Source organism: Lepeophtheirus salmonis, chromosome 4, assembly GCF_016086655.4.
Source record: "Lepeophtheirus salmonis chromosome 4, UVic_Lsal_1.4, whole genome shotgun sequence".
Classification (NCBI taxonomy): Eukaryota; Metazoa; Arthropoda; class Copepoda; order Siphonostomatoida; family Caligidae; genus Lepeophtheirus; species Lepeophtheirus salmonis.
Window position 1 is genome coordinate 32742722 of NC_052134.2, and position 14856 is coordinate 32757577.

Genomic DNA, 14856 nt, shown 5'->3' on the forward strand with positions numbered 1-14856 from the left:
GATTTATATTCTTCCATCATTCTTTTTTTGTGATAAGGGATTTCGGATTGGGTTAAAAAATTAGGAATTAAAATAAACTGTTTTAACCAAGGCTGAGTAGGTACAACAGATTAACAACTTGGGTATGTATGTGTTTTATACTTTGTATGGTTTCTTCTTTCGAGAGATATTATCTTTGTTCGGGATCCCGTTAGTAAATAAAACATGCAATGAAATTAAGTATTTCTTTTGATATTTTAAGGAGGAAAAATCAATTTTTGACTCGTATTACCCATTCTTAATCCTCGTTTTCCTCATTATTACTAATAGTGCACATGTTGGTTTTTTACAGCTCGCGGGTCTGGCTTTTTTGGATTCTGCATCACGATCTAAAATTCAAATAACTTAATAGTAAGTGATGAATTGTGAAATCCGCAACCTGAACCCGCAGGCTAAAAGTCTGCTCGGTATCCATACATAACTATAATGATTAAATTATGAAATACATAAATGCGGAATTTCGAGTAGGTGTAAAATCTACAAAAATCCGAGGAAAATTAGATCCTGGGTAAGGGTCCCCAATACTTTCATAATATACTCGTATAAACAAGTTATCTAGTGTTGTACATATTATACGTTGCTGTAATCTCTTGAAGGGATCAAGAAGATTGTGGACTCCAGGTGTCTCGATTCTTTCAAATGATATTTTTCAAAGCTATTAATCAAGATCTACCTAATTACTTAGTAAAATAATCGAACCCATATCCTAGAAGAGGCACTCCAAATACTTCACCTGGAAATAAAATACATATGAAAAGATTTATGTTTTTTTCTCAATTTATTTTGCCCATAAAAAACATACAATAAGGTTAATTAGACTTTTGCATTTTGTTTGCCTTGACGAATGCCTCAAGGGGCAGTTCCATTTTTGAGGTAGCGCAGCTGAAATCAGATTCAAGGTAAATCAGCCGGTTTTGCGATTTGATTATGATCTCAACCATGCTCGAAAACTTTTTAATGGGAGCTCTGTTACCCACCTGTTATACCAAGGAGAGACACAACAGGAGTGAGTTTGCAGGGAGCCGCTGTTGACTTTTATAACCCAACAGTGTTGTCACTTTGACACAAACATGACATACAATACCTCATTTATTGGTTGTTTTTGTTATTAAAACAGTCTGTAAATGGTTGTGATTAGAAATTTAGATGACAATTTTGAAAGTTTACCATGGGTAAAACCCGCGGGGCAGAAAATTCGCCTTCATTATTTAAATATAAAATTTAAAAAAAAACATATTATTGAGCATTTCTAGAGCATTTTAATTTATATCATTTGAATATCTATATCTGAGATATATATATATATATGAGATGATTATTTAGTGTGTATTCGAGTAATACACTTTCCATAAGTGAAATTTCGATAGTACTAATCTTATATTTCTTAATATTATCGGGGTATGCCAATGTTCCGCCCGGCGAGTTTCACCGACGGCAAACTTCCCACTAAGCGAATTTTCCCAGGGCAAGTTTTCCACAAGACCAGTAATCCCAGGGCAAAATTTCCAATTGCAAGCTTTCCTAACACCCGAAACTATATGGAATATTAAGAATACTTACTTAATTGTTTAACAAAGAGTGGAAATACCAACTAAATAAAAAGTTAATATTTTAAGCATAATGAACCAGGAAATGGTGTCCTGTCATTATTTTATTTCAATGATGTATTTTAGATATATTCTTTGAACATATTAAGAGTAAAAGTTATTACACTGCTAAGTATTGAAATTCGGAGCGTACCCAGAGGATAAATTATTATTATGTAGTGTCGGAGTCGTACAGGAAATGAAACCATCACTACATACTTGCATGAAAGATAGGTTGAATGAAATGGCTCCAGATTCACAAGGATCTCACCGTTGTGTAAAATCGGCTCATACATGAAATGAAGCATCATTAGACGCATGGATATCATACTCATACGTTTAATAAAACTAATCAATCAATGAAGTCATTTAATCCTGAACGATCTCAACGTCAGGTGGTAATATATTGAATCAAAATGACTTGGATAACTAGTTGAAGACATTAGCCGTATATAGCAAATCCGAATTATATTTTTGACAGACATTTGATGTGTTCAATGACTAAGAAAGCCGACAAACGCCCTATTTATAAATTTTAGATCATGATAAATACTTATTTAATGACTTTATTATACTCGCAATAAATGTCACTCGAAATATAAAAAAACGAGAGGAACAAATGGGCTTAGTTAATGAATAGCTGTATATTAAAGCTCCTTGTAGCTATTGGTAAACGCAATTTTGTCAACTCGGTCTACTGATTCTATACATGAATGTTATGAATGAATATTCATAACATTTTGACATAATTGCTGGCACACCTTAGGCCACTGCATCCTTTGCGACTGCAGTGGACCACGCACTTTGCACTTGATTAAAGAAAAAAATTAAATATATTTTGTTTCAAAAAAAACATTTGAGAAAAATGAGAAATTTATTTTCTAATAGAAGGCCATTGAAGAAAAAAAAATTATTCATAATTCATTTTATTCAAATTTTCAAAAAGGAAAGAAATATAAGAGCTGTGCACCTCTATATATGCTCACGCTAAAACCGGCCAGACCTCAGTAATTAGTATCCTTATTCCTACCCAGAGTTAGTTCGTTTCGCATATGCCTCCGCAAAAGTCAAGGTCGCTTCTGGCCACAAAAATCCTTCCAAAAATGACATTTCCCAAACATTGGAACCTCTAGATGCAAAAAGTAATTTAATATTTAGCATTAGAAATTTGATTTTTTATGAAGTTACTTACTTACCAGTTTTCTTAAATCATTGCCATAATGAGTAGTCGATGTTGCATATTGATAATGAAGGCACTGAAACATTATGTTTATGGTTTTTTTTTGTAATAAAATACATCAACAAACTTTTTTCTTACCATAGAATAAATTAATTTAAAAACCAATATTTACAAGAAACTACAAAAAAACACGATTTATGCAGTTTACAACGTAATTATATATTATTTTAAAAGATGAGTAGTATCTCATGACAGCAGAAAATATAGTAAAATAGCTAGAGAGAGAATTATTTATATATAAGAGATATATTTGCATGTATAGTCAATTCATAACCTTAAAAAATCAAGATCACTATCATATTTAATTATTTTTTTGTAAAGAGATCAGTTTATTTCATTCCAGTGCTCATTTGTTGGAAGATCTACACATGTAAGGATGAAGAAGAAGAAATAGTAGTATTCGTCGTCGTCATTCGTTAAGGCTGTAAACTCTTCGTTTTAAAAACAATCACTCCTTTTCACAGTTTCCGAAATACATAGTTTATACATCATAACACATAAAATGATTTAAAAATATATATATAGATAGATATTCAGATTGCCACTCCTACAGTATTCATAATCGTGTTAACCAAAGTGTATGTATGGCACAATAATAGCTTGCTTGCTTGCTTTTAAGTATTATAAGGGTGGGGTGGGGGAGACAAAAAAAAAATAAGAAGAATGCTGGGGAGCTCGATTCACTTCGACGTTAATTAAGAGTTCCGATTAGAAGTGCGCGAGGTATACGTAGTAGTGGTTGTAGTTGTATTGAGTAGTCTCTTAGGGTTTAAGATCTTATGCGTATTCTGGTTTAGTAATGAGAGATGTTTGTGGAATGAGGGGACTCTGCGTCTGTAGGATAGCTTGTACATATTGAGGGGGGATGCCTTGTGAAGTGACTTGAGGGGGGAGTTGAATGGGATTGGGAGGTTGTAGAGGATGTTGGTGATGGTGAGTGGAAGTGGGTGGGTGCTGAGGAAGGGAGTTGTTAACGGCGGCAGCGGCGGAACTCTTCTTTTTGTGGCTTTTGGGAGGGCGCGACTTGAAATGTACACTTTGCACATGCTCTTTGATTTTGTCCTTTCGGCCAGAAGTGTGTGCACAGAATTCACATTTGTATGGGCGCTCCGCGGAATGGACCGTTTCCAAGTGTCTTTTGATTTTGTCTTTGCGCCCAAAAGTGGAGTCGCAGAGATGACACCGAAAGGGGCGCTCTTTGTAATGCACCGTGTTTACATGGCGACGCATTCGGTCCTTTTTAGATACTCTGTAGGGGCAGTACTCGCATTTGAGGGACCCCGCGATCTCACCCACCAGGAGCTCTTCAGGGATTGCACTTCCATCACGAGCGTTTACTGGAGCAGTAGGAACGACTCCTAGTGGCACTTGCCCCGGAGCTAACAGTAAATGTGGCGGAAAGGCCACGCCATTATTCCCGGGTTCCATTATATTGTTCAACAAAAGGAGAGACAAGACAAGACCTAGTAGTCTTCTGTATGCAGTACTGTAATAGAACGATCGATTTCCGCTCAATTGTAGCAAAGGTCACGTGATACGGAACTACCTCTTGTACAAACTAACACTCATTGCGTCACACTCCTTGTACAACTGAATGAACCCACACACCGTACACACTTTTCCATTCTAGCTCACTCTCTCTCTCTCAGTCTATATTTCGTCTTCTTTCTTTCTTTCCCTTTTTTTTATTATATTCTTCCTCCTTTTTTCTGCTCATCAGTTGTCGAGCTGCTCCAGCTCTGTTTCTCATAAAAAAATTTTTTATTATTTTTCCCCCTGTAGAGAGTACACCATATTATATTTATTCATTCCCCAGCTTATTCAACGACGAATATATGCCGCTGTGTACCCCCTAGGAAGCTCATTTTTTCTACTTTATACAGCTACACTTCTACGTCTTTGCACTCTGTGTATGCTAGCAAAAGAAAAATACATAAATAATCCAATCTTTTTAATATAGTTTTTATTTGGTAGGGGTTTTCATTAGTACATATTATTATACGAATACTATTACAATCAGTTTCCAATCCCATCTTTCAAACAATATTCCCTTTACGTGTTATATATTACTAATACTAATTTATTTAATTAAATGAAAGATAAATTATATATTATAATTTTGTTTGGGTTCATATATTTCATGTTGATACAATTATATTATATCGCAAATTATGTAATATAATATAAGGTAGACCCTCGCACCAGCCCCTTTCTCTCTAACATCATAAAAGCTACAGCCTTAAAATTGACATCAGCTTTGTATAAAATAGTGCAGATTATTGTGGCAAAAAATCGATAATTTTTGTCAACTTTTCTTTGATGTATTAGATAAAAACTGTTTAAAGATAAATCTTTTTGTAATATTATGCTGTCAGTTTTTCATTGTTTCCTTCAGTAACGGATATCATTTGAATTATTGATTATTTTGCTATCAGTTGTAATAGTTTTTACAAACTCACTCAGTGAGAAGTTTCCTCGCATTGTATACTATTCGCTTAGTATTTTGTATGTTTACACTTCCCATCAAGCATGATTGTTACCCAAAGCAGGTACCTGAAAAGGTTCTGAGATTTAATTTATCCGATCTAAAATACTGATCAGTGATCTATAGCCTGTAATATAAATCTTATTATTTATAATCTACTGCACCGCTTCTCTCTATAAGAACATGTTATCTTTGTAGTAAAACATTGCATAAGATAACATGTTTTTTTACAGAAAGGGGCGGTATAATAATGCATGGCAACCATTCTGTCTACAGGAACAGTTGCAATATTTGACGAGTCGCATTAAAATAATAGCAAACATAAAATGTAGGTTAAAATGTGGCGAGTCTATGTCGCACCAGATATTGAGCCAAAAACAAAACGCATTGGAACTGTTCCCGATCTCCTCTACCACTGATAAATGTTTAGTCAAGAAGAATCAGGAGATCCATTTGACCCTTAATTCAATTGAAAAAGAGCAATGTGTGGATACATATGGAGCTAGTTATGTAGCAGCAGAAAGATTCATTGAACTATGAACCTTTGAGGTACATACATAGTCTTTAGACAAAGCGCGTGGAATAGTGAAATATTATGTTAGATACATTCATTTTGTATGTTTAACACTAAAATTCCCCTGGAACTGTTAATATGTATGACATTACCTCTGTATGTGACCTTAGAAATCTTCTGCGCAGATGTCAACTTCTTATTTAAACTCAATAACCTTATGATTTTATTGTCTTCACACATGATGACAAATGAATACAAGGTCTAAGTCAATCATCTTCCTTTTAAGGAACATGTTTCTCTTTTTTTGCTTCCGATGAATAATGATATGCCGAGTCTGGACATATAATAATGTTCCATATATCTCAGATGCAGTACTTTATAAAATATGTCCTGTCACCTGTCGGTATGTAAAAATAAAAAAAATCGAAAATGAACGTAACAATACTGAGAATTTGAAGAATGTTTGGGAGAAGAGCAGCACAGCTGTCATGATTTCTTATTAGATCAGCTGCAAGAAGCCATGAGAGGAAGGAAATAAACATAAATCCCAGTCTTTACATAGCAAGGACATAATTAGGCTAAAATTAATTAATGCAATCTTCTCCTAGTCCATCAAGGACTTACACTTACAACTCCCGTGCAAATCGTCTTTCATGAGTAGATGTACTAGTTATTATTTTAGACTTAGATGTTCCCTTCTAGATATGAAAATAGGGTGAATTTTTTAGCCCTGCCTTTTTTTTTGTCTTTATTATTTAATTCCTGAGGAGCGAACTTCATTTTCTACTTCATACAATAAATCGTTTGTATATACGAAATCGGATTGAACATTTGCGTGTGCTCATAAAAGACAAAGAGTAACCCTGAAGATCTATTACAGGACGCTTTCTAGGACATATTATACTACATATTATATCAGGGGTTCTTAGACTTTTTAGACTGTTTACACCCTGAGGAAATATCAAACTCGCGATGTACCACCATTTTGACCAAAGTTTGAAGATGATCCTTTTTTTTATTAAACACATATGCCAGAAAAGGAGCTCGTGTTCACCTAACCACAATTTGCAAACCAATGACATAGACCATAGCGCAACTAACTATCCTCTTTGGTCCAGAAAATTACTCTTTTGTTGGATTCGACTATTACTCAAACTTGAAAAAAAAAAAAACTAGAATTGACTGAAACCGATTTTATTTTTTTGGTAATTACTGGAACTCTCTAAAAAATATTTTTTTTGAAAATTCAACTGTACTTAAACTCGACACATTCGGCAAATGATTAATCAAATTTCTTGAATCACTCAATTAAAGGAGATTAAAAATGTATAGATGCTCCAATCTCATCAAAAGAAGAGTAGATTTGTGGGCATAGGTCTATACTGTATAATTTATAACAATACAAAATCCAGTGTAGAATGAGCATCTTTTATCAGCCTACACGAACGTTCAATCAGGTTTTGAATATAATTTAATCTATTTAGGAAAGGATGTCCACTAATCAGGAATTAAATAATAATGAAAACTGCTGCAGAAAAGATAATTCCTTCTTCAAATTACCAATTCTAAAAAAACGGGGCAGCTAAAAAATTCAACAGATTTTCATCAATGATAATTCGGTATTAATTATGTCTTAGAAAGCGAGAGTAGGCAATCTGAGCAAAAGCTTTTATCATTATTATCTATTTCTTGCTGACATAACATTGAAGTATAATTTAATAACTAGTGCGGTTGCTAATAAAAGATGGAGAACCACCTTGAAGGCTTGCTCGGAAGTTTATTCTGACGTTTGTGTAAAGAGAAAAAGAAAGGTGTGATGGATCCAAACATTTGACAAAACAACGTAATGAAAATACCTTGAATTTCTATATGCCTTGCTACCAATCCCAAATCAACAGGCCAGCTAAAAAACACACTGGATTTACATGTATGGTCATGACCATACATGTAAATGATATGACCAAGATGCTTGTATCTTGCAATGTCCCACTCAATATAGTTAGGTATCCCAATTTTGTAAAATTCATAGAACTATATACTGGAAAAGCCGTTCCGTCTCGCTTAGTCATTATCAAGTCAATGGAATCTCAAAGTCAAGTAGTGATGTACAATATTAAGGAAGAACTTGGAGAAAATGATATTTTTCTTGCATTGGATAAAACTACAGATCCACAACTGCAATATTAATTGGTCCTCTGGATGGTCATTTTATAGGTCGACCTTATATAATTTGAGTCATGAGTCATGGCTCATGACAGCTAAGCTGGTCTCCTTTCAAATATTTTTAAACATTTCAGGATACTATGTTCATTTTCGGTTTCTTTTATTTTTACATATGGGCAAGACATATTTTATGTATCAACGTGTATGGGAATACGTAGTAAGCTTTATGTACAAAGTACGTACGCAGGGAAGGGGCTTTGAGTAAGGAAAGGTTTTTTTAGAAATGTGTACCAAAAACTAATATGGGGGAAAATTGCGTACATACTTTGTACATAGCCTTTGTTAAAAAAGATAGACCACATTATATACGATGTAAAATTTTTAACAATTGAAAAATTAGTATATTGTCCTAACACGAACTTGACTCAATACTGAACTCAATAATTTGAATTCGACCTAACTCAAAAATGTTGTCTCAAATCTAGCACTTCTTTATACATTTCATCTTGGAGCGTTCCGAAATAGATCATAAAAAATAACCCGTTTTTTTATGACTTATTTTATTCTTCATTTAGATCATTATAAATACTTGGCCCTGCTCCTTTTATAGGACTTGAGTCATTGGAGACAAGTTCTAATAGTGTCAACCAGGATGGAAAAAAAATCAATAACAGTTCTGCACTAAGGTGATTGTAATTTTTAAAGGGTTGCTTTCAGGAAAAGTACATTATTAAAAGCTATATTAATCAAAATATTTAATAATATTTATATGTAAAAAAAGCAAAATAGAATAATTGATTTCTTATTATGATTTTATCATCTCGCTCTGAATGATGAATTCCCGCTTTCTTTTAATGTAATTTAAAAAAAAAATGCAGAATACAATAATAATACTCACACAAATATTTGGGTTCTAGGATGTTACCCCCCGGGCATTTTCGCCCAGGGAAGTTTCGCCCTCATACATTTATTAAAGCATAAATGTATCTTCTACATATAATTTAAGATTTAAAATTAGTCTTCCCCCCCAATTGAAGTCATTTGTTATGTATTTTTGCATTCAGTATCGTAAAATTTAATTCAATTTTAATATATTTTAAAATAGAACATATCAAATGGTTTGAATTCATTGTTATAAGAAACAACAATTATCTCATATTAATAACTCAAATCCCATAATTTCATAATTAATTACAAAAGACTTCAAGTTGACGTAAAGGAAGAAGACCTTAAATTATATGTGGAAGCGTTTTTGGAGTGATTCTTATTTTTACTTAAAGTTCATACTTTCAGCTATCAAATGCATTACTTTTACAGGTTTTTGAATCTATTCGTCTTGATCAATGAGCCTTTCAACAAAAATCACCTATTTTCCACTTTAAACAAAGATAACTCGAGTTAAAAGTATGATGCAGACATTTTAAAAATAGTTATAGAATATTTTAACATTCAGCTTTAAAATATGTTAACATAATTTATCCCCATCTACAACACAAGAGCTTAAAATAGCTTTGAACCTTAAAAATAGCCAAAAATAACAAAAAAACGTATGGCCTCTTTCTGAAGGCCACAAGGCTATGAGAGAAAAAATAAGACCATATTTGGAATCAGGGGATCAAATTCTATTAACTGGAGTATATACTTTTTTTTTTTCCATTTTCGCTGTTGGACAGTGTTATAATTATATCCTGACAATTTGATTACAAACATTTTATATAATAGTATAGCGTTTCTCAAACTTTTCTCAGTCCGGGCACCTTTCAAAAGTGGATAAAAATTACCATTATATTCCAGGCGAAAAAAATAATTCGCTTTTTAGTTTATAACTATCAATTATTTTGAATGTTATTGTAAACTATATTCACGCAACCTAACCAGTTTATTATATTTAAATTTCTTAATAAATATTAAAAACTAACTTGGACCAAAATGAATCAAAATTGTTGTTTGTGAATTCAATTTTTTTAAATTGAAATATAAGGTCTATTCTATCACTTCAGCTAGGATATAAAGCACTTGAAGAAAAAAAAAAGATATAAGCTTCTAAGTAAGGTCCTTCATTTTACTCGATTTTTTGGTAGTTATATACATTTTTTATTAATTGTAATCAAGATAAAGTAATAAATAATTCATTTTTCAAATACTGAAATGTTTTTATTAATTTGTCATTTACTTTGATTTTCATCTATATAGTTCTTTGATGCCAGATTCTAGAAAGGGGAAAACCAGAGTTACGGTACCGAAACAATAGGGTCCATTGTTCGAAATATAAAAAAATTGTTTTCCTTAAAAAATGTCACGTTTTCAGAATTTTTTTATCAATTTGTGATTTTTTTTTAATGAAAAGTTAATTCCTTCAAATTTTATACCTATCAAAAAAATTTAAATCTAAAATTTTTCAATTTTTTTTTGTCTTTTATAAAAAATAAATGTTAAACACTGTCAAAATTTGTCAAAAAACACAACAACAAAGCCCAAAAAAATCACTTAGAGACGTCCCCGATGACGTCACGATAATATTCATAATTTGAGGCGTGTGGTTGTCATGCAGTTTGCTTTACTAGTAAATATTGATGTTGATAATATGTGCTCATTATAAAACCAATATCGCCAAAACAGACTTAAAGATTGAGCAGATAATGGGTGTTGTTTATGTTTTCCGTTCATTTTTGATCACCATAACAGAAAGAAAAGATCGATTAACGGGAAAAATCTATGAACGTTGTTCATTTCTTAGCTCCTTTTTTATTGTTCTTCAAGGACTAAGGATGCCATTTTTGAAAAGAAAGTGCAATGAGAAGATGGGCGCTAAAACATATGGTCCTCCGGTTTTTTTTTTTTTTTTTTGTAGGGCACCTTTTTTTATAAAGATAAATCGAATTTTGTTTTCAATTTTTTTTCTTAAGACCTGTTTTCTTAGAAAACAATTCCTTTAATTGATTTTGGGCGGGCTAATTTTTTCCCGTTGAAGTGATTTTTTTCATTTTGGGAGGGTCACATCCCCTTCAACCCCCCTGCAGACGTCCCTGACTACTGAAATTAAAACCCTTGTTAATATCAGCTTCCTGTTATATGATTTTATGTGAAGAAAATTAATTACTGCTATAAAGAGAAGAACCTTCTATATTTAAAATAGCATAAGTGCAGGAAAATATTATAATCATATTTAAATTTATATATATTTATTTTATCATACATCTTTAGTATAATTTACAACAAAGATAGGGGATGATTCTTTGTTAAGAAGGAGAAGTTAATACCGCGACAAGCTTTTAAATATTGGACAAAAAAGAAGAAAGAGAACATCCAAAAAACCGGGGTTTTTTTTTAACTTCTTAACTTAGGTTTTTTCAGTACAAAAATAGCACCCTCACTTATAAGTAGAGTTGGGAAGTTTTTAATCAACAAACTACCCTTAAAAATTAGAAAAGAAAAAACGGTAGTTGCACATGCTCTTTTTTCTTTATTTAATCGGTCGTTTTGGTGTCCCTACATAATCATATAACAGGCAGCTGATATTAACAAAGGTCTTAATTCAATAGTACCATATGTCTCGCTCCAGCCTTCTACATTTGCTCTTTTTTCCTTACAAAGATATCAACTCTACCAATAACATATTTTATCCCAGAACCAAAGTTAACCCCAAGTGACAAAAAGATGATCATGTGATAAATTTGTGTCTGCTAGGAGCATAGACAGTATCATAAATTACTCTGTAACTTATAGAGTTATTCATGACTTATTATACCGTCAGCGGTAGTTAGTTTTTAACAACGTAGCCTCCATGAAATGCCTTTTTAATTGAACATTAACATGATGGATTTTTTAACAAAGAAATAAAAAATTGTATATATGACGGGAAAAAATGATAAAATTTCGTCATTTGTGGTAACTTAAAATGGAGATCTTATGAGGAAAAATAAATTTGTCGTTTCATTTATTAAACGAATTAACTGAATGTTTTGTATTCCTATTAACAAGTAAACAAATTACGTATAATAGATAAGATGATACCCTTATCGGTGTAGCGCTTCCGGTTCTTGAGGAGCTAGAACCAGAACCGACAAAGTCGCGACGAGACCGAGACTGCAATATATTGCTTATCGGTCTCGATTCCTGTATTTTTGTTCCTATATAGAATATATAAATAAAAATATGTATTATAAAAAATAGACGAGCTTTAATCAGTAAATCAATTTTCTGAGTTTTTTTTTTTTTTTTTTTTTGTGCAGTTGCAGCGTTTTCCAATGATTTTTTATTTCGCCAGGGTGATACAGTTGTATCCGAGTTCCAAAAAGCTAAGGGCTTATTGTAGATCTGAAAAAGGGGTTTTAGACACCAGACGGTGGTAATGAAAGAGGGAAGGGGTGGGGGTAGATTATAGATCCAGGTCCACTACTAAGTTTGTCGGGACCCTATAATATGAGAACTATAATATTTCTTAAGCCATTGTTTCCCAATCTTTACTATGCTAAGCCCTCTCTACACTAATAATTTTTTAGCTAAGGCCCCCTTTATACGAAACATGTGTATTGTGAGCTATGTATCTCATGCCCTATTGCTTTATTTTTTCGACTAAATTATGAAATAAATAAATTTTTAAGGGTGACATTTAAATTACATAAATAATCCATATTTTTTGACTGATATTCCCATTGTTTCTGACTTTAATAATGCATAAGGGAGTGTCCCCCTCCTCTGGCCCTGATTAAAATAGATTTTGTATGTCTGAGCTATAATCAAGTACGATAGACTTCTATTTCTACTCTAAGCAGGGAGTACTAGAGATTACCATAGTACTCCAGCTATAAATTATTTTCTCTATGGCCACAATCTACACACTTAGAAATCGGAAAATAATATCTTGAATCTCTCAACCTTTTAGGGAATTTTTTTCTATATTTATTTATAGTACCTAATTTCTTGAATAAGATTAGTTGAATCTTCTGCAAATATATTCGGTTAGCTAAAGCAGTTCTTGACTGAAATCAAATCTTTAAATAAAAACATACAACATCATATATTATAATTCCTATTGAAATTTGTCACAAGGATTACTAATTATTAAGAAATGCTTCGATATAAAAGAAGCCTGTTGTTATAAAATATATTTCTGCTCGAGTTCTACCCTACCTAATAAACAATTAATAAAATATAGTTTATCAATAACGTTATAAACATTTGATTAGTCAACTGATAGTAAAAAACCTGCATTTGAGGTACCCAGAATCTCGATTTACGTACCTAATATTTAAAAAGAATAGAAATCAAGAATGTGTTCGCTTGCTCACAATCAAAAAACACTTTCGAAATCATTTAATTTCTTTGTTTTTTTTTAAAGAAACTGTGTAGAGGAATATATTTTTACAATTGAGGTCATTCATGGACCACGAGGAAAAGAAAACACCATGCTAATTCTTTGTAAGATCGAAGTTTATTTCTCCATTTTAGAAGTAATGGGGAGTTGAAGAATGTATAAATAATTATTTGTTAGTTACAAAGTAAATGAATTGGACCTGAACAAAAGAAGAAGATCGATCATTTACTTTTTATGAACATATGAATATATTCATTATGATTATTATATCTAGGATCAAGGATTATTTCGCGACATAATACATAAATAGTGTTTGTAGAATTATAATGCCAAGAGTCCATAGACCATGAAAAGATCTTCACAAAGATGTTAAAATGAGATGGTGTGATATTAGTAGTAATTTAAATTGTGTGGATTTTTTTGCTGGCCCACTTTTTTGGAATTAGTAATCTGAACAGCGAGATTTATTTTTCTATGCTGTTGTCATTATTATTTAATTACTGAGTAGTCAACTTCTTTACGTACTTCATTCAATTAGATTCAAAACGTGATTGAACATTCGTGTGTACTCATAAAAGAAGGAACTTTCCTTAAGGATTTGTTGCAGTGTTATAATTATAAGTCCACGTTGTACTCAGAGTAGAATTAAGGATCGACATCGGAGTAATTCTTGCCAATCTGAATTAGAATTTTCTGTACCTTTCTTGAAAGCAACGTAAATTTATATTAAAATTATTAAGTATTGTGTCGCTCCTTATTTATTTGCTTCAGTCCAGTCTTAGGATCGGTCCTTAGTAGTGTCTATCATTGGGACTGGTCCTTGAATTTTTCATAAAAATATTAATGGATTATTAAGCCAAATAAGATATATGAAGTATTTATTAAGATTATTGGACATATCTTAGCAAAAATATTAATATAATACGAACATATTATACCGGGCCGTGCAAAATTATCTATCGATGATGTAAATATACTTTTTAAGAGGTTTTGTGGCAACCAATCTTATTGTTTCGTATTTTTACTGTTAAAATAAACAAAAATCCTTCCTGTGAGAGCGTAACAACTTCCACACGTGAGACCATGTCCAATCAGGAAACAAAGAGGATCGAAATTGCAGTCCTCTTCCGAGCGGGAGTGCCTCATAACAACATTAAGGAACAGGTTGGGGTCTCGTTGAAGACAATTTACAACGTTTCCAAGTGCTTGGAGGCTGGGGGTGATCTCAAGCATTCCCCTGGGGCTGGCAGGAAGCCCACTGTCTCAACAAGGCAAGTAAAGGCAGTGTTCAAGAGGACTCCCAACAGGTCCATTGCCGAGATGGCCAGAAAGATGGGAACGTCGACATTGATCCTGTTTTCAACAGGCAAAATGACCTTGTTGTGAGCTTTGGAGATGTTTGGAGATCCAACGGGAAGGCCATGAAGACGGTATGGTTCCCCACTAGCTCAGATTAACTGCGGAGGATTATGTGAAGATTCTGGCATCCAATGTCCTTCCGTGGATCAAATC

The 14856-nt window shown here is 32.7% G+C and overlaps 1 protein-coding gene across 4 annotated transcripts; it reads right to left on the reverse strand.

The window, feature by feature from the left end:
• Positions 1-2461: 2461 nt before the first annotated feature.
• Positions 2462-4601, reverse strand: LOC121115740 (uncharacterized). 4 transcript variants are annotated; one of them, XM_040709861.2, is made up of 3 exons: positions 2944-4601; positions 2822-2881; positions 2462-2754 (listed from the first exon to the last, which is right to left on the reverse strand). In XM_040709861.2, exon 1 carries the CDS (start codon positions 4291-4293, stop codon positions 3643-3645), a length of 651 nt encoding a protein of 216 aa, XP_040565795.1. In that variant the 5' UTR covers positions 4294-4601; the 3' UTR covers positions 2462-2754; positions 2822-2881; positions 2944-3642. The 4 variants fall into 4 exon arrangements, with proteins under 4 accessions (XP_040565795.1, XP_071743935.1, XP_071743933.1 ...); XM_071887834.1 differs by having other exon boundaries at positions 2818-2881; XM_071887832.1 differs by having other exon boundaries at positions 2822-4601.
• Between the last annotated feature and the right edge of the window lie 10255 nt (positions 4602-14856).